At 43.4% G+C, this 20,786-nt stretch overlaps 1 protein-coding gene across 1 annotated transcript in view; it reads right to left on the reverse strand.

Annotated features, from left to right (window-relative positions):
• Positions 1–449: 449 nt before the first annotated feature.
• Positions 450–20,786, reverse strand: part of nxph1 (neurexophilin 1) — a gene marked incomplete at its 3' end in the record, with an annotated part of 84,485 nt that continues 64,148 nt past the window's right edge. The window contains exon 2 of the mRNA XM_084312225.1: positions 450–1,208. Within this exon, the coding sequence (XP_084168351.1) occupies positions 450–1,208 (759 nt within the window). The remainder of the gene's footprint in view (positions 1,209–20,786) is intronic.

Below are 20,786 nucleotides of genomic sequence, written 5' to 3' on the forward strand. Positions count from 1 at the left end.
AACAGGCGGGCGATACATTTTTCGTTTCTGACATTCTGGTTTGGACGTGTTTAGGGAACAGTACAGCTAACATACATATTTTGGCTGGGATGAGTAAAAGAAGCCCCCAGTCTGTGCTTTGTGCGTCCGTTTACATTGGGGTTGTATGAGTGTTTGTGTTTGTGTGTGTGTGTATGTGTGTGTGTGTGTGTGTGTGTGTGTGTGTGTGTGTGTGTGTGTGTGTGTGTGTGTGTGTGTGTGTGTGTGTGTGTGTGTGTGTGTGTGTGTGTGTGTGTGTGTGTGTGTGTGTGTGTGTGTGTGTGTGTGTGTGTGTGTGTGTGTGTGTGTGTGTGTGTGTGTGTGTGTGTGTGTGTGTGTGTGTGTGTGTGTGTGTGTGTGTGTGTGTGTGTGTGTGCGTGTGTGTGCATGTGTGTGTGCGTGTGTTTATGGGGAGGTGAGGAGGAGGTTGGTCACCCAGAGGGGAAGTAGGGAGTGTCACTGTGGTAGTTGTAGTCCGGACAGACTTTCTGCACCAGCTTGTAGTCGGTGCTGTAGAAGGAGATGAAGATGCAGATGACCTTGAAGGGCTTTGAGCAGAGCCAGGAGACGTGGCTCTGGGTCTGCTCCTGGTAGCAGGTCTTGGACGGGTCAAAGTTGCAGAGTGTGTTCCGGGCGCCCTTCTCCACCTTCTCGTACTCAATGCGGCAGTTGAAGGACTTGGAGTCCTTGGCGTCGATGACCGACTGCTGCGCCGTCACGTCGAACTCCACGACCTTGGTGGGCGGCACGAGGCTGACGGACACATTTCCCTGGCCGGTAGAGTTGTGGCGGAAGTAGACACTGAAGGTGCCGTTGCCGTGGTCCACGATCTTGCCGGTGATCAGCAGGTTGAGCTTCACCGTCTTGATGTTGGAGTGGAAGTCGCCCCAGCCGAACATCTTCTTGAACTTGCCCGTCTTGACCATGGGCCGCCGCTTGACCCGCGGCCTCTGCGAGTCCTGTGGGTCCGTGGAGTTCCTCAGCCAGTCCCACAGGTCCTGCTCCGAGTAGGGCTCCGGGGTGTCGTAGCGCAGGTCCAGGGCCGTGCTGTTCTCCTTGCCGTGCAGAGTCTGTGAGAGCAGCCGGCTGATGGACAAGTCCTTGCTGCTTTCTGTCCATATGTGCTTTAACGTGGACTTGGGGCTCCCCGACTTGAGGAGGTCCGACTTCGAGGCACGGGCACTTGTAACCTGGAATAGGGACAGAGAGAAAGAGAGACAGAGAGAGAGTTTCATTAGCTTATTTGTTAAGTGCTCTATAGGCAAGAGGCGTAGTGGGAGACGATCAAACACAACTTCTATCTCGGATGAAGACCCGCTTCAGCCTATATTAGTTATCTATATTATATGAAGGAAATATTGACTTCACACTCAAGCATGCGGTCCCCCCCCCCCCCCCCCCCACACACACAAAATAGACCAATAAAATGTATTCCAAGGGGGGTTCGAGATAATCAATCTTTCCTGCATGCTTCAATTTCACATCATGATAGCAGACAGATCCCATTTGGACATTACACTGAGGCGGGCTGAGGAAAGAGAACACCCGTCTTCCTCCTTCTGTCAGATGGAGGGGATTTCCACCGCTCCCACAGATAAAAGGCAGTGTCCATTCACTGAGTAAAGACCTGACTATTAACTAAAGAGTGCTCCTTGAATTGATGATTGATGACCCCCCTCCCAGCTTCACTATTTAGCACCGATGAGCGGAATTAGGTTCACACAGGGCCCGGCGGAGGAAGGTGACATTGATTGCCTGATTTCTACTGTACAGCGTGACAGCAGATCCGTCTTGCCGAGGTTTCTGCATTTCGTAGGTTGGCCCCCGGGATCGATACATAGAAAATAAGGTTTCGCTACCAATCAGTCGGCCCTTCGCACTGAATTGCCTCCTGGCGTGTGTCTCAGGCAGCAGAGGAGTGGGGGGGGGTCATACATACTGTTGCAAGGAGAATATGCCTATGTGGCTTCGCATATATGGTGCAACAAGAAGATCAATATAGCAATATGTGCGTTTTGAATTGTAGATTAAAGGTACGTTTAAAGGTACACTATACTGTTTGGGGAGAGCCCGCAATTGGTTTACAAAACACACCAGGCGTACTGTATAATTTTTACTATTATTCTCGTGTCATCGGGAATCCAAACTAAATAATTTTGAGGCACCGTGAACCGAAACGTACCGAAAAAAACAGTAGTGAAACTGTAACAGTGTTCCAGGAACCCTATGCTCCTCTTGAGGACAGTGTGTTCAGTTATGATTGATAAATCATTATTTTCAATTGTCTGTCTCTCCTAAAATGACAAAAAAAAGTTTGAAAGCATCTGTATGGGATATATGGAATTTGGAAAGACTTCCTCTTCTAGTTCTGGTCAAAAGATGACATTTGACTTATTTTATATGTTAAGTATTTAATATCATAGGTACATTTATAAAGGATTGACTCAAAATAGCACTCTGATGAAGGCTTTTTTCTTTTTATGTCTGCATGCCGGAAGAAAAATAAAGTTCTCTAGTATTCTGTCATTTTTGCTAACATTTGTTGGAATGTGCTTTTTTGAATGTTTTAGCTCAGCCCACCTTTCTATACTTAGCATCACCAGGAATGTTCAACAATCATAAGCTGGGTGCTTCAGCCAAACTCAATTTGGGACAAACTATAAAAAATGTAGTTTGAACAATTCTCCACAAAATAACAAAGTAAATGAAAAATAAATTAATTTCAATCAGAACAAATACTGCTTATTGAGCATGGATCATTACATTGTCATTGATCATCACACAGTATACTGCATGTGTGACTCTTATAAAACCACACATCAGAGTCTTTCCCCAGAGAATGTGTCTCACATCAGGCACTGGAAATGTCAAGAGACAGGAGATTAGCCTGGAAAATGAATTAAGTTAACAGCCCGACTCAAAGAGCTAAAGAGCCACTCAGGAAATCTAGCTTTTAGCCCCTGAAGGGTTAATGTGGAGCACACTCGCTTGGTGAGCAAGGCACACATTGCAATCATTCTCTACTTAACCCTTTCACTACCATACTACAGAAGGTTAACCTTTCACTACCACACTACAGACCGTCTGTAGTGTGGTAGTGAAAGGTTTAACCCTTTGTCATGTGGCAGTGAAAGGGTTAACCCTCATGTTGTGTTAGGAATTGGCACCACTGACCGTTGTTAGCAGGTCGATGTTGACCCGGGGTCTAACTCAGTCCTGACCACTAAAAAGAAAGGAGTGGCTTCCGGTTTGACAACAGCCAGATTGATTGATTGAATGAAAATGTTATCAACAGATTGCAGAATGGGTACAAATTACAATACAGTACGGCTCAATACACACAATTGTTAAGGGGATGCAGACCAGAGAAAGACTTTCGTCTTGTTTACATCAGGGTCCCCCATTTTCAATTCATAATGAATTGTAAGTAGGCTAAGGCTATGTGTCCACTAATAGCCTTTTTTTCGAGGCGGACCGCTTTGAAAAAAGAAGAAAAAAAGCTCTGAGCGTTTTTTTGAATGCAACTGAGGCTCGCGCCAGCCGCGGCTCCGCCCCTTCCTCGATGAATGAGCGCGCTGCTTTTCCAAAAGTTGAACTACCTTCAACTTTATGCGCTGAGAGCGCTCCGCCAAAAACGCTGCCGTCGAGAGCTCATAAAACGCGAGGCGCGGCTCTGGGAAGAGGAGCGCGCCTGACGCTTCTCCAGCATATAAATGAATGACGGAAAGGAGCTGACAACTCATAAAACGTCCGCTGTGGACACATAGCCTAAGGGTGCAACTTGCACCGTGCAATCCATTCTTTGTGGATCTAGCCCACAGTATTTCTGAAACTGGGAATACATTCCCTGAGATCCATAGATGTCCCTAGAATCAGATACCAAGAACATGCAAATGGACCATATTAAAAAAAAAGTCTGTAAATGTGTATTCTACATTCTTATGGAATGAATGAGATAAAAAAAATATTATTATAAAAAAAAAAAAAGTAATTAATTTTCATAACGCGATAATTTGCTGTGTAATTAATTAATCTAATTAACGCGATAAACTGACAGCCCTACTAACTATATCAACAGAAAGAATCAACATGACATCAAAGAAAGAACCTGTAAAGAGACGTGGAGCAGACAATCTAACGGGAGACCCTGCGGTGACGCGCTCCGTGAAGGATAGGGCAGTCGAGATCGAGAATAAAACAACCGACAATACCATCGCTTCCACCGCTCCTGCAACCTCACCCGAGACAGACATGGAGAATACATCACCCGATTTCGAGTCTCTGACTAATCTGATAAAGAACTTGACCGACAAGGTAAAGATCTTAACCGACAAGGTTGATAATGCTGACGCCAAGGCTGGTAATATTGCTGATAGGGCTGACGCTAATGCTAACGCTTTCAAGTTATCTATCGAAGCTAAATTCGAAGAATTTAAAGCAGCGGCTGCAGCACAAACCGAGCGCATTATTGCAGTTGAAAAGACCGTGAGCGAATATACACTGAAATTCGATGAGGGCAACAAGGCTATTCATGTCGAAATCGCAGAACTAGCGGTGGAGATGCAAGAGGGTGACAAGGAGCTTTTGCAGAAGATACTTGACAACAACGAGAAAACAACGGATAGGTTGCTCGAATTCGAACGTTACTCCCGTAGATTTAATATCTGTATAGTGGGATTGGATGAATCAGTCAAATGCACAGACGACTCCTTCCCGTCAGTATTAGCTGAAATTCTAGGTTCAGAGACCCTCCCTACAACACCGACAGTGGACCAACGTTACAGAGTCGGCACCCGAGACTACAGCGGCAACAAAGTGAGGGTGATCATTGCTAGCCTGCGTAAAACTGAAATAAGAGACACGATCATCAGGGATGCACCGAAAACTGACATACAAAGGGAAACAAGTGTCGTTCTACGAAGATATGTGCAGGGAGGCTATAACTCTACGAGCCCGTTACAAGGTTGTGATGCATCAGCTCTATGAGAAAAATCTCCGTCCTATCCTACGTTATCCAGCGAATCTTTCCATTGTGGAGGGAAATGGAAAAAGGTTCGGGCTCCGTTCACCTGAAGTGGCCGAAGAATACATGAAGGAAATACATCGTGGATGACAAGTTTATTCATATTTTTTTGTAATCTATGTTGGATAACTTTGCTATGGCTCGGACATCAAAAACGGCATCAAACAAGCTTTTTGACAACATTGAGGTACAAATAGTTTAATACGAAACGCTAGACACTATATTTATAGATTTATGGTTTTGTGCAGGTCATGATCTGATGTCGACATTTTGGAACATTCTGGAACATTCTGGATTTTTTTTCGAACGCTCTGTGTCATATTGGAATATACTGGAATACACTGGAATGACATAACTCTATGGCAGGAAGAATACCCTGGAACATAACATCAGTTTTACACAAGTCATGATCGGTGGCTATCCTTCTGGAATACACTGGACTTTTACAATGAAGGCCCGGGAACAATAACATCGGTATGGGACCTGCACATGAACCAGATATGGAAGATCAATAAACCTTCATAATGGATTAATGCCCACCCTTGTCGGGGGACAAACTGCATACAAGGATTTAAAAACCTAATTTTCATCTAGAGGTGTAAGCTTGGCAAAGTTATTTTAAAATTTAAGCAATTGTTCCCTAATTTCAGGGATTTCTATAATTTAGTTCTAAACATCTTTCTTTCTTTTTCTCTGCTTTCTGAAATGTTCCAACCTATACATGTTAGTAGAAGGTTCAAATGAGTATACTAATTGAGGCATATTTTTCATTTTATTTTATTACATTAACGGGAGAGTGGCTAGGCCACGAGTGACATTCTATTAGATTAGAATTAAAGTTTTAGATCCTATGGCAATTGGCATAGGAAAGTTAAGGATAAATGGCTCATTCTGGACTAACCGGTGGTGTAAGGGAGGGTGGAGTTGTACGTGAAGGGGGTGTCAAAGGAACACAGGTACCTTGTACGGCTCTTTGAGGGAGGGGGGTTTAGGGGATTATTTGTATATATGTATGTTTTTAAGCTCGGCTCTCAACGGGACCTCAATAATTGGATATATATCCATTATGAATTCGTACTCCAGACGCATTACTAAGTACTAAGTACACAACAACATGTATAGATTATGGCTAGTTTGAATATAATGATTTGGAATACTGGGGGAATAAATAAACAACATAAACGCAAAAGCGTGCTCACACTGATGAAAAACAAACAGGTTGATGTGGCTCTTCTAAGCGAAACGCACCTTTTAGTGGAAGACAAAGTAACGCTAGCGGACAACATATATCATAACATTAGCCACTCTTCCTTTGGAACGAGATCCAGTGGAGTTGCTATAGTCGCGAAACGGAAGTTGAATATTGAATTGCAGGAAGTATGGTCTGATACAGATGGTCGGATAACCATAGCTAAAATTGTATACAGGAACAGGAAAATAGCGTTGGTAGCGGCATATGCCCCAAATCTTTACGAGGCTAACTTCTACGCTACACTTACCAGAACAATGTTAAACTTTCCTGAATACTCATTTATAATTGGCGCAGATTTTAATGCCATTTGGGATCCTGGGATGGATAAATCTTATCCCACCTTTTCCAATGATCAAAAAAATTCATCTAATGCATTAAAGGATTGGTCTAAGAATACAGGTGTAAATGACCTATGGCGATCACTCAAGCCAACGACCCGAAAGTACTCCAGAATAGATTATGTTTTTGCATCCCCTAGACTATTTGATAACTATGACGTGGAAATGGTACCCAATGTACTATCAGATCACTGTTATTTACTCCTAAACGGATAATTTGGTATACTGTCATCCCGAGCCCCAAGATGGCGATTTAACTCGATATTGCTGAAAAACAAGGAATTCATTACACAATTCAAAGAAGCTCTTGTTGAATTCCTGCTGGAGAATGCGCAATCGGTACAGGACCCCAGAATATTATGGATGTCTGTAAAGGGATTTATCAAGGATTTCACCGGGGTCTTTTCCTCCAAAATACGCAAGAATCGTTGTTCAAAACTGGCAGAGCTGGAAACGCTTTACTCTACGTTATTTTCCTCTTTACAATACAACTATTCGGTTCGATTGGAATCTCAAATTAATGTGTTAAAAAAGAGATTAATGCCATTTTAAAACAACAATCTGAAGTTCAAATACGTAGCACAAGACAACAGTATTACTTTCATGGTTCTAAACCAAGTCACCTACTAGCTATGCAGATACGAGCCAATGCAAAATTTGCAGATATCCCTACTATTAAGGCACAGCAAGGACTTGTTACAGACCCTAAAAAAATCAACGAGACATTCAAAAAGTTTTACTCCAACTTGTACAAATCAGAAATGGCCTTCGATCAAAACAAAATGGACATATATCTTAATCAAATTAACCTTCCTAAACTATCAGAGGATGACGCTAAACAGTTAGAAACACCCATCACACTAGATGAACTTAGGGAGGCCATATCTGAAATGCAAAGTGGTAAGGCTCCTGGAAGGGACGGTATCCCACCAGAAATGTACCTCTCATGCTGGGATGTAATTGGACCCCTATTACTTAATATGATTTTATACTCAATCAAGGAGGGGAATTTCCATAAGATCGACAATATTGCACTCATAACAGTCCTCCTTAAAAAAGACCCCACTGATTGCGGTAGTTATAGACCCTTGAGCCTCCTCGGAACCGATATCAAGCTGTATTCCAAGGTATTAGCCATCAGACTTCAAAAGCATATGACGTCTTTAGTTCATCCTGATCAGACTGGCTTCATAAGAGGCCGCTTGATCACGGATAATATAAGACGGTTATTACATGTGCTAGATGCCAGCAAGGATGACACCCCACCTATAGTGATGCTGTCCCTGGATGCGATGAAAGCATTTGCCTGAAGAAGTCCACTATTATCCCTGTACCCAAAAAATCCAAGCCTGCTTGCCTCAACGACTACCGCCCTGTAGCTCTCACCTCCATAGCCATGAAGTGCTTTGAGAAGCTAGTAAAGGGCTACATCTGCTCCTCCCTCCCCATCAACATGGACCCCCTGCAATTTGCATACCGCCCCAACAGGTCCACGGAGGACGCCATAGCCCATGTGCTGCACACAGCAGCATCACACCTGGACAAGAGGCAGGGGAACTATGTGAGAATGCTATTCATCGACTACAGCTCGGCATTCAATACCATAGTCCCCTCCATACTCATAGCCAAGCTCAGGGACCTGGGCTTGGGCTATGACCTCTGCCAGTGGGTCTTGGACTTCCTGACTGGCAGACCCCAGGTGGTGAGAGCAGGCAACTGCACCTCCTCATCCATCACCCTCAACATAGGGGCCCCCCAGGGCTGTGTTCTGAGTCCCCTCCTCTACTCCCTGTACACACACGACTGTGTGGCTCAGCGGAGTAGCAATACAATCATCAAATTTGCTGACGACACAGTGGTGGTGGGCCTGATCTCTGCCAACGACGAGAGGGCCTACCTGGAAGAGGTCAAGGTCCTGGCGGGATGGTGCCAGGAAAACAGCCTCTCCCTGAATGTCAGCAAAACAAAGGAGATGATTGTGGACTTCAGGAGGTCGGGGGTCAAGGACTACAGCCCCCTCAGCATCGACGGGGCACCGGTTGAGAGAGTCAACAGCTTTAAGTACCTCGGAGCCTACATATCCGAGGACTTGACATGGACCACACACATTGACAGTGTTGTGAAGAAGGCACGACAACGCCTCTACTTCCTCAGGCGCCTAAGGAAGTTCCAAGTCAGCCAGAAGATCCTTAAGAACTTCTACTCATGTACAATAGAGAGCATCTTGACCGGCAACATCACCTCCTGGTTTGGGAATAGCACTGCACAAGACCGAAGCAGACTACAAAGAGTGACACGTTCAGCCGAACGCACAATTGGAGGGGGGCTCCCCACCCTCCAGAACATTTACAACAAGCGTTGCAAGGGCAAGGCTAAGAGAATCATTAAAGACTCCAGTCACCCGAACAACTGCCTCTTTGAACTGCTGCGGTCAGGCAAGCGATACCGGAGTCTCAAGGCGAGCACAGAAAGACTCAGAAGAAGCTTCTATCCCCAGGCCATCAGGCTGCTAAACGAACAATGAATGAACACTACACAACAACAACCACCAAACGCACATAGCACACACATCCACACGCACACACTCACTTTAAACAAACACACTGTAGCACCCACTCCACACACTTTATAGCACACACCCACTTTAAACAAACACACTGTAGCACCCACTCCCCACACTTTATATTTATGGATGAAGGATTGCACTACAACTCGTACACCTTACTGTAAATTGTACCTAAAATTGTACCTCGTCCCATTTCTGCTTTGCACTAGATAGTACTGTACATTAGTACACTGCATAGTATTGTGTATTGTATATTATATGGTAACTCAGAACATTGTACATATGTCTATACCGAACACTGTGACCTCATTTTTCTTCTTCTAAATTCATGCTATATTATGTTATTATGTTATTTGATACTATCTTGTCTAGCACAGTCTCTGGAGCGTAACAGTAAGAAGCATTTTGTATGAAAGTATTCTGTACTTCTGTATGACAACTATTAAAGAACTTGAACTAGGTTGGAATGGTCTTATTTATGGGCAGTACTAGAAAGGATGGGGTTAGGAAAAGGATTCATTGATATGATAAAAGTATTATACAAAGACCCATCGGCCATGATTACAACAGGTATAATCACCTCCGAAATCTTTCCGGTATTGCGCTCTTCCAGACAGGGTTGCCCTCTTAGTCCCGGACTATTCGCTTTATCATTAGAGCCTTTAGCCCAATATATAAGACAATCCCAATCCATAGAACCAATCGCAATTAAGGGCACACAACATCATATTAGTTTATATGTGGACGACGTAATATTGTTCATGCAAAACCCTAACACCTCAATGCCTCATCTTCTCAAGTTGATTGATGACTTTGGCAATCTATCGGGATTTAGGATAAATTGGCCAAAGTTGGCCTTCCTTCCACTTAATGCCCCTGCAAAGAATATACTCCTTCCAGAAAAAATACCAATGGTTAAACACTTCAGATGTTTAGGAGTTGAGGTATTCCCTACTATAAGCCAAACGGTGAAGTACAATTACACAAAATTCCAAGATAAGATCAAATACGACTTTGACAGGTGGTCCAAACTTAAAAACTCAGTACAGGCACGAGTATCAATAGTTAAGATGGATGTTTACCTAGAATCAACTTCATTAGCTCAATGTTACCGTTACCCCCTCCTGATGGTTACTGGAAAAAATTACACTCCACCGCATATAAATTTATTTGGAATAACAAACCTCCACGAATAAAAAGATCCACCGCACAGAGAAACAAAGCCGACGGAGGTTTGGCATTTCCAGACTTTTACCACTATTTTAAAGCGTAGTCTTTAAGACCACTGACAACCTGGTTTGACTCCCAAGCATCTGTATCCTGGAGAAACGTAGAAGAAAATATAGTAGCACCACATAGACTGCAGGACATAGTATACACCATATTATCAATTAAGCAATGCTAATTGAAATTTGGCCCCCTTATTACACATGTGATCCGGATATGGCGTGAAACACAAAAAAAAGTATTCTAACCAACATAAATGGCATAGCCATACTCCCCTATTCAATAACAATGCACTCCTTATTGGAAAACGACCTATAAGATACCCCAAATGGGAAAAGCAGGGCATACACACATTGGGAGATGTTTTCAACAAACGGGTTTTTTGTAGCTATCAAGATATACATAAAAAATGTTACCTCACCAGTTCCACATATCATTTTTACGCACAGTTATTGGATTGTTTGAAGGCTCATGGAGTCCCATTAAAGATACCAATTGAGCACCACAGATATCACAAATTCTTCTATGAAAGAGAGACATCGAGAGGTTTCGTATCTGATTTTTATCATCACTTACTAACGTCTTCGTATGGAATCCTCCCCCTAGACTCAGTCTGGAGGAGTGATATACCAGACTTGGAAATAGATTTTGATTGGCAAGAAGTCTGGGCAAACGTTCGAATTGCGTCACGTAACCCTGACCATCAACAAATTAATCTTAATTATATTCATAGGACATACCTGACTCCTATAAGATTGAACAGAATGGGACTTAAACAAGATTCACTATGTTCCTTATGTACAAATGGAGATGAGGGTACATTTATGCACATGTATTGGGATTGCCCACCGGTTAAGATATTCTGGGAAGAAGTGTCCCAGCAATTATCAGAATTCTTATTTCTGAACATACCTGTACATCCCTCTGTATTGCTGTTGAATGATGTTTTTCAGTTTGCAGCCCCTATACAGCTAAAGAGACTAGTTTTATCCGGTCTCACAGCTGCTAAAAAGCTGATAGCATCACGATGGATTCAACCGGATAAAATGTGCCGGAAGGTATGGGTTCTTACCTATCTCGATGTGATTTATCTAGAAAGATCTACAGCAAGAATTTTAGGTGTCAGTGAAACCAACATTGCAATCTGGTTAGAAGTGGTGGAGAGAATAAAAGCTAGCATATGAATTGTAGTGCCTGGTTAGAAACGAATGAAAATGGATGGATTATCCAAGTGGGGGTCCGGGGGGGGTGAGCGAGCAAGAGCATATGTATGTATTGTATTAGATAGCAAGTATTAGGTACATATCTCGTAAACTACATTTATAATGATTCAAATGGTGATTTCATTGGATGTTTACTGTTAATGCTTGTGTGTCTAATTTGATGTTATGTTTAAAAAAGATTATAACAAAAAAAAATACAAAAAGAAAGGAGTATCACTCAATATAGTTAATACTACATCCTAACTAACATTATATGCATTCATAACCATATAATCCCATTGTAATTTGATTTTATGGCCCCCGAGAAACATCATGTCCCTTATTTTTAAGATGAAAATGAGGTTGTTCAATCATAATATACTAAATGTGAAACCCATAGATAATAATGTCTTCTCACTATACTAGAACAATATGTAAGAGATAATGTATAGCTACGAGGTTATTGTCGCAAAATAATTGACCGACACAGCGTTCTGGAACACCGAGGCACAGCCAAGGTGTTCTAAACGCAGTGAAGGTCAATTATTTTGCGACAATGACCGAGTATAGCTATACATTATCCCGCTTATTACAGGGCTAACTTACTAACAATATACGTAATTCATTTTACACCATCGACAAGACGAGATCAAATGCAGACGCTGGCAGGTGTGTGGACTTGATTGCACCTGATGTAGTGCAGCTGTGCGTAATGGTAAAGCTTAGCTTTCGTGACTGCGATCAATGCTTGATTGTGATTGGTCAATAGCGCTCTGTTGCCCCTAACAACGGTCATTATTGCGCGTTGCCCCTGACAGCGGTGAATTATCGAGAAATAATTTACCGCTGTTAGGGGCAACCAAGCGCTATTGACCAATCACAATCAAGCATTTTGGCGAATGTTAAAACGCCATGTAATAATAGAATATAACTTCTGAAAAAAAGTGTAGTATATTTATTATTATTTAATTTATTTATATTTAGTATTTTTATAGTATAGTTTTACCTTGTGGGGTCAAGAATGACCCTAACACCACAGTCGTACTTTTTTTCTGCAGATACCTTCAGAATTTTCAAAATGGTGAAACATAGTTTTGCTGTGCTTATATATGTGTTATGGAGGATATCATAAAGCCTTGTTCTAATAAAATCAACTACATGGTAGTTATTACATATTATAACGTTGAAACGGGTAGCTGGAGACCCTAACACCACATAAGGGTTAACCTTCTGTAGTGTGGTAGTGAAATGGTTAACCCTTTGTCATGTGGCAGTGAAAGGGTTAACCTTCCGTATTGTCCCAGTGAAAGGGTTAACCATTTGGTAGTGTGGTATAGTGAAAGGGTTCAAGCAGGCGAGGAGGATTTTGTGTGCCTACACCCTGTACGCGGAGAGAACACGGTAACATCACAGGTATTGTTCTGAGCAGCTTGGTCTCGTGGTCCGAGAGTGAGGATTGCATTGGTATTCATGGTAATGTGCCAGCTCCTTTAGAGCAGTGGTTCTCAACTGGTCTAGCCTCAGGACCCACATTTTTCCTTAGGCATTTTAAGTCGCGACCCACATTTTTTAAACACTTTGATTTATTTCACATTTATTTTTTGCAGTAATACACAATCCTTCATGCATTGTTAAAAACATGAAATAAACAAAAAAAAGTGCAACAAAAGTGCAACTAGGGCTAAAAACCCAATGAAATAAACAAATTTAAATATATGGTTCCTAGCAGACACTTTTATCCATAGCAATGTACAGTACATGAGTGCATAGATTTTCAGTATAGTCCCATGGGATCGAACCCACAACCTCAGCATTGTTAGTGCCATGCTTTACCAAGTGAGCTACAGAGAACTACAGAAGGCATATTTATCTTGAATTACAGACATATATGCTTTTTAAACAAGTTTAAACTGGTGATGCTCATCATGTTTCAAGAATCTAAATTGAACTGTAGCAGAGATTACCCTATCGGGATACTGAACAGCATGAAGAATATACATTTTTGATGGCTTCATGCTTTCATGTGCTAGCACTTCACTGCACACAACACACTGAGGTTTTGGACCCTCTCTTTTGTCCTCAATGTAAGAAAACCCATATTTAATGTAGTCGGTGTCGTATTTGCGTTTCGCCATGTTTACAAATGCTCTAATCAATGAGCGCTAACTGATGTAATGACGTTAGTGTTACTGGCATGACAATGCTGGCAGAAAACGGCTACTGCATGCACACTGCAGCATGGGAAACGTATGTTCTTCAAAATAAAAGCGCAGCATCAGAAATTTCAACCAATTTATTTTTTATTTTTACACATCCGCGACCCACTCAAAGTGGCCCCGCGACCCGCCAGTTGAGAATCACTTAGGCTTAGTTACTCTTCGAAGTTGGTTAAGGTTAGAGTTTGTCTTAGAGCATGACGGCAAGTTCTTTCGGCGGTTAAGCTTAGGCACTCTTTCAAAGTTGGTTAAGGTTAGAGGTTGTCTTAGAGCAGGGCGATAGAACGCCAGGTAGTTTGCAGGCTGTTCGATGCGGAAATGGGCAAAGACAGCTCATCACAGTACTTGTGTTGGTGTGCCTAACTTGGCTAACAAGAAGCTATTTGGCTAGCTGGATGCAGTCTGGACAGTGGATATACATCAACAGTCTGGGACTGTGGGACAGTGGACATATACACTTTATCAAGCCCCCCTGGACCACGTTTCAACTAAACAAAGTGAGTTAATGCGGTCTCTCTCTCTCTCTCTCTCTCTCTCTCTCTCTCTCTCTCTCTCTCTCTCTCTCTCTCTCTCTCTCTCTCGCTCTCGCTCTCGCTCTCTCTCTCTCTCGCTCTCTCTCTCTCTCTCGCTCTCTCAACACAGCGTGTTCTTGTTGAACTAATTTCGCAGCGGGTGACGCATAATGAATGAATGAATGAATGGTAACTTATTTAAAATGACAAGATATATATGTGTTCATTATTGGATTGATCATGCGTGTACTAGTGTAGTATGAATGAACTCGACTTAACGTTGGAAACGGGTAACATTATGTCGAGACTCAAGTCAGTATTCGCTTGGTCAGCTGTCCGCTTGCCCCCCCCCCCCTTCACCCCCTGCGCCCACCCAAATGTAGTTCACACCGGCCGCCACTGCAACCAACTGTCTTGCTCTTCATTTCAATAGAATCTTAGGATATGTATGTGTGTTCTATTCTGTCCTTCCACTGGAACAGCTCATTGAATTTATTTATTAATTTATTAATTATTAATTATAAAATGTATTCCATCACGTAATCAATAATTTGTAGGACAAATAGTCAAACGAACCAGTAGATAGTCTCCATCTGAAACTACTAAATCGTAAATGGCTGCATTTATAGATCTTGTATGCTAAGCGCTTTACAATTTGTTCCTCACATTTTACCCATGCACTCACACATTCACACACTGACGGTGGAAGTGACCATGCAAGGTGCCAACCTGCTCATCGGGAGCAATTAGGGGTTAAGTGTCTTGCTCAAGGCCACATCGACATGCTGCCCGGGAGGAGCGGGAACTCTACTATACTACAGAGGAATCTCACAGACGGAGACGGTAAAGAACGTGAGCGCCTGTCTAGACACCCTATTAGTCGCTCAGTTTGTTCTTAGTCGACCAAGAGTTGTTTCTGTCGATAGGTTGCATGCTATCTGTCTACCGGACCCACGCATACACACAGACATATAACTATTTGCACACAAACATACAAGCAATCTACATTTTTGAGGTTTGAGGCTGTGAATAACAACACCAGCCTACAGACCACTCCAAGAGAGCGGGGAGCCACTGCCGATGGAGACTCAGTGTTCAGGATAACAGAACATGAGGTGAGGAGGACCTTTAAGAAAGTGAATATCAGGAAGGCAGCAGGACCGGACGGTATCCCCGGCCGCGTCCTAAAAGTCTGTGCCGACCAATTGGCCCCGATATTCACTGACATATTCAACCTGTCTTTAGAACAGGCTGTCATCCACACCTGTCTGAAGAAGTCCACCATTATCCCTGTACCCAAAAGATCCACGCCCGCTTGCCTCAACGACTACCGCCCTGTAGCTCTCACCTCCATAGCCATGAAGTGCTTTGAGAAGCTTGTGAAGGGCTACATCTGTTCCTCCCTCCCCAACGACCTGGACCCCCTGCAATTTGCATATCGCCCCAACAGGTCCACGGAGGATGCCATAGCCCATGTGCTGCACACAGCAGCATCACACCTGGACAAGAGGCAGGGGAACTATGTGAGAATGCTATTAATCGAATACAGCTCAGCATTCAATACCATAGTCCCCTCCAAACTCGTAGCCAAGCTCAGGGACCTGGGCTTGAACTATGACCTCTGCCAGTGGGTCTTGGACTTTCTGACGGGAAGACCCCAGGTGGTGAGAGCAGGCAACTACACCTCCTCATCCATCACCCTCAACACAGGGGCCCCCTAGGGCTGTGTTCTAAGTCCCCTCCTCTACTTGCTGTACACATATGACTGTGTGGCACAGCGGAACAACAACACAATCATCAAGTTTGCTGATGACACAGTAGTGGTGGGCCTGATCTCTGCAAACGACGAGAGGGCCTACCTGAAAGAGGTAGAGGATCTGGCGTGGTGGTGTCAGGAGAACTTCCTCTCCCTGAACGTCAGCAAAACAAAAGTGATGATTGTGGACATTAGTAGGTCGGGGGCCATGGAGTACAGCCCCCTCAGCATCGATGGGGCACCGGTCGAGAGAGTGAACAATTTTAAGTACCTTGGAGTCCACATATCCGAGGACCTGACATGGACCACACACATTGACAGTGTAGTGAAGAAGGCACGGCAGCGCCTCTATTTCCTTAGGCACCTAAGGAAGTTCAAAGTGAGTCAGAAGATCCTCAAGAACTTCTACTCATGCACAATAGAGAGCATCCTGACTGGTAACATCACCTCCTGGTTTGGGAATAGCACCGCACAAGACTGTAGACCAGCGTTTCCGTTAGCCGGTAATTACCGGTATTTGACCAGCAAAATCTGTTGAAGTCCGACATATTTAATCTCTCCGGTCTTAATGTCCGGTGAAAATAATTCCCTGAGTCTAAGCACAATTTGATTATTTGAATTGTATTAAAATAGGCTAAAATTAAATAGCCTATGCGATGAACGAAACGATCATTACATTTGTATCCTCGTTGCTTCTAATAATGACAACAACGTTGTCAGCGAGAGCTTAGTGCTGGGTGTGCGAACTTTTGTGAAGCTGCAGAGCCGGAGCAGCAGCAGCACAATGCAGTATTCCAGCAGTACTCCAATTCAGCCATTTTCAGCCAATGTTGGGTGGGGGGCGCTGCTGTGCGGTTCCCAGAAAAGAGCCAATAACAGCTGAATCAGCTGCTCTGCAGCGCCATACTCTTTGCAAATAAGTCGTTGCGAGGTGGAGAGAGTCGTCACGCAAACCACGATAATGTTGCCGTCTCTCTGCTTTGTCAGTTCTTCGCTTGATATAATTAATACAAATGTCCAATATAACGGAATTCGTTAGCTCATAAAAATGTGATTATAACAGACTGCTGTTTAGTGTCGGACCGACTGCCCACATACGCGGTCTATTTTATTTCAAGTCAGCGGCAGCACGGAGTATCGAGGGACTTATTTTATTTGGAATATATTAATGACTGTATACGCAAAAGTAGCCTAGTTTTAAGTAATAATATTATAAATCTACATGCCTTGAGGATGACATTCTTTATATAGCCTGCCTATCAATTGTTTTAAAGCTCAATAAACTATGACCGGAATTAATCTCATTTGTCCGGTAGATTGAAATCTTGCAGGTCACGGAGACCGGCAACAATTTTTTCTAACGGAAACCCTGCTGTAGACTACAGAGAGTGGCCCGTTCAGCCGAACGCACAATTGGAGGTGGGCTTCCCACTCTCCAGGACATTTACAACAAGCATTGCAGGGGCAAAGCTAAGAGAATAATCAAAGACTCAAGTAGTCACCCAAACAACTGCCTCTTTGAACTGCTGCGGTCAGGCAGGCGATATCAGAGTCTCATGGCCAGTACAGAGAGACTCAGAAGGAGCTTCTATCCCCAGGCCATCAGGATGCTCAACGACAATGACACTATGTAACAACCCATCATCTACACTCACAGCACACACATGCACACGTACAGTACACACTCACTTTAAATAAACACTCACCGTAACACCCACTTTACTCACTTTAGACACTTTAACACACTTTACACTTTATATTTATAGGCAAAGAGATTTGCACTACAATTCATACCTCATTGCACCTTACCCTAAGATGTACCTCATCCCATTTCTGCATTGTACCTCACTGTTACTCTTTTTGACTCTGTATTGTATATAGGCCTGCCACGATAACACATTTTGCTGGGCGATTAATTGCCCCCGAAAATATCGCGATAAGCGATATTATTGCGACCGGTTAGAGAATTTTTTTGAGAAATTTATTTCCCAAAACTTTTATTTTGAAGCCCACCGCTCCGTCTTTTCCGGTGTTTAAGACTTTTATTTTGAAGCCCACCGACCGGACCGGAAGTATTGTTGTGATTATCCTAGCCGACAACTTGACTCGTCCGGTTCTGTGTTTTTTAGTTTTAACGTTAGCTACTAACGTTAGATGCAGCTACTACAGGCAATCAACGATGAGGAGGAAGCGTCAAAGCAGTATTATAATAGAATAGCTGTGGTGCATAGGCACTGCAGCACGACTCGAAAACGACCTGTTATAATAAATTAATTCATGTTTAACTTGTCCCCGTCTCCAGTCCTTTGACTAGCCCCACCCGTTCATTGTAAACAATGATGCATGTAATTGTATTAACGTTATTCTGTGTTATTCTAACGTTACACTACAAATAACGCTACTTGGTTAAAAGGAGCCACACTATTGAGAAATGTAGTTAAGCTATGTGGTGTTGCCCCACGGAGCTCCTGTGCTGTGCTCTGTAGTAAAGCCAGCGGCCCGCCTCCCAACACGGACAGTGACTGACAAGGGGCACTGGTTCCGCCTCATTAAAACAAACGCGCAAATAGCAATTAATCGCGCCCGTCAAAATCATTGCATTCATTTTAATTATCGCGGCAATTAATCGATTTATTGCTTATCGCGGCAGGCCTAATTGTATATATGTATATTGACTGAACACTTTTTGTTTACGTACTTTTGACTTTTTCTATTTTATACTTTTTATCTATTTGTATCTAGCACACTCCCAGGGTCTCATAGGCCTACAGAAAAAAGCATTTCATGGCAAAGTATTCTATATTTTACAATGACAACTAATATACAAACTACATGCACATTGACAAGGCTACATGCACAATAGACACACTGTGATTACAATTCAGAACTATACTATGAATATTGTATTATAATGAGAGACTATATGTAGCTCAGTAGCTCTAAATTAGTGTAGTATCATTTAGAGCTACTTAATTGTCATGCCCAGCTGCTATTCTATGCCATTTATATATTAATCTGTATTCTACTTCATACATTTTCTCCTATCCTATTGCTGCTGCAAGTTGGAGAGAGCAATTTCACATATGGCGATAAAGAACAATACAGATTCAGATTCAGATTAGTGTTTGCGTGCGTTTGCCCGCTCCCGCTTGCGTGTGTGTGTGTGTGTGTGTGTGTGTGTGTGTGTGTGTGTGTGTGTGTGTGTGTGTGTGTGTGTGTGTGTGTGTGTGTGTGTGTGTGTGTGTGTGGTTCTTTTTCATGCTGAATGAAATAATTCCCTGAAAAATGACTAACACATCTCTCGTAATTGTGTCACATCAAACCAGGTCACTCTGCATTATTGCATAATGCAGGGGAAACACAAATTACACAGAGGAGAAAATGCAGGGGATTAACTAAGTCAAACGAATTGATCCGTCGAGAAATCGCTCTGACTATTAGCGGACAGAGAATCTCTTGAACCGAGGAAACGGCCCACACGTCCCAACATATTTGACAGGATTTGTGTCCGGCGAGCAGAAATAGTGCAGACGTCGGCTGTTTATTCCCATGTAGTATTCTGTTGCCCGGCGGGTGGGCTGTGTCCGTGCGGTTGTGTCTACATGGACGTGTTTCTCGCCGCTCTTGACTTGGAACCCCATCACCTGGCACGCTTTTGGGCCGGGCGCCAGTGTATTTGCTGCAGCGCGCTCACCTGAGGGAGCCGCGTGCGTCTGCATAGACATGCCCAGCGCTCTGGCTCGAGCCGAAGCCCGGACACCTGACGACAGGCCAGACGCGGACAGCTGGCCCCCCCTTAGGCTATAGGGAGCGCTGCTGCTGGGGGCCGGCGGAGGGGGGTGGGGGTGTAACTGTACCATAACTGTGCCAGTCCAAGACACGACACGTTGCGGAAGTCATTCCCTATACAGAAAACAACTGTTCCCATTTGGCTCCCGGCTATAGCAGGTTTGTCTCCTTTATGTTTATTTTCTCTCTCTCTCGTTTTAGCCTCACTATATTTATCTGTCTAGCTGTCTCTCTCTCTCTCTCTCTCTCTCTCTCTCTCTCTCTCTCTCTCTCTCTCTCTCTCTCTCCTCCCCCCACCACACTCTTAAAAAGATGTGTTAAAAACAAAACAGTGTGTTGTAATTGTAGTATCGCAGAGCTTGTGCTATTTCTGCTGGGCAGGTAAACTCACTCTAATTTCACCTGAAGTTGCCTACTGCAGCTTTGACTGACCACATAACAACGTGTGTTAAACATGTGTTCGAAAATTACACAATTACACACCATGGCAATAACGTCGTACGACGGGTTTCAAGTTCATGCGAATTCTGCCAATAATGGCGTACGATGTGATTCTGATCATAATTTCATATTTTCGCCATGGTATTCATATTTCACTCACGGAGCCTTGTCTGCGGGACTCAGCACAACTCTGCAACGCTTCAATACTGCCACCTGATGGCTGATCGGCGAGTTGCAACCGGAAGTGGATTTCTTGTGATCCCGGTGCGTCTCCCTATTCCGTCCGGCCACTCGTTTATCGTCCCTGGACTCAAGACACACACCGTGGATATGGATCTTTGCCATAACTCAATAATCCACATGATTTGGGCGTATATTAGTTATACAAACCGGAACTGGATCGCATCGATCCACATCACATAACTGGGATCTGTTTGCTCCACTCT

Source organism: Notolepis coatsorum (genome assembly GCF_963971535.1).
Source record: "Notolepis coatsorum genome assembly, chromosome: 4".
Taxonomy (NCBI): Eukaryota; Metazoa; Chordata; class Actinopteri; order Aulopiformes; family Paralepididae; genus Notolepis; species Notolepis coatsorum.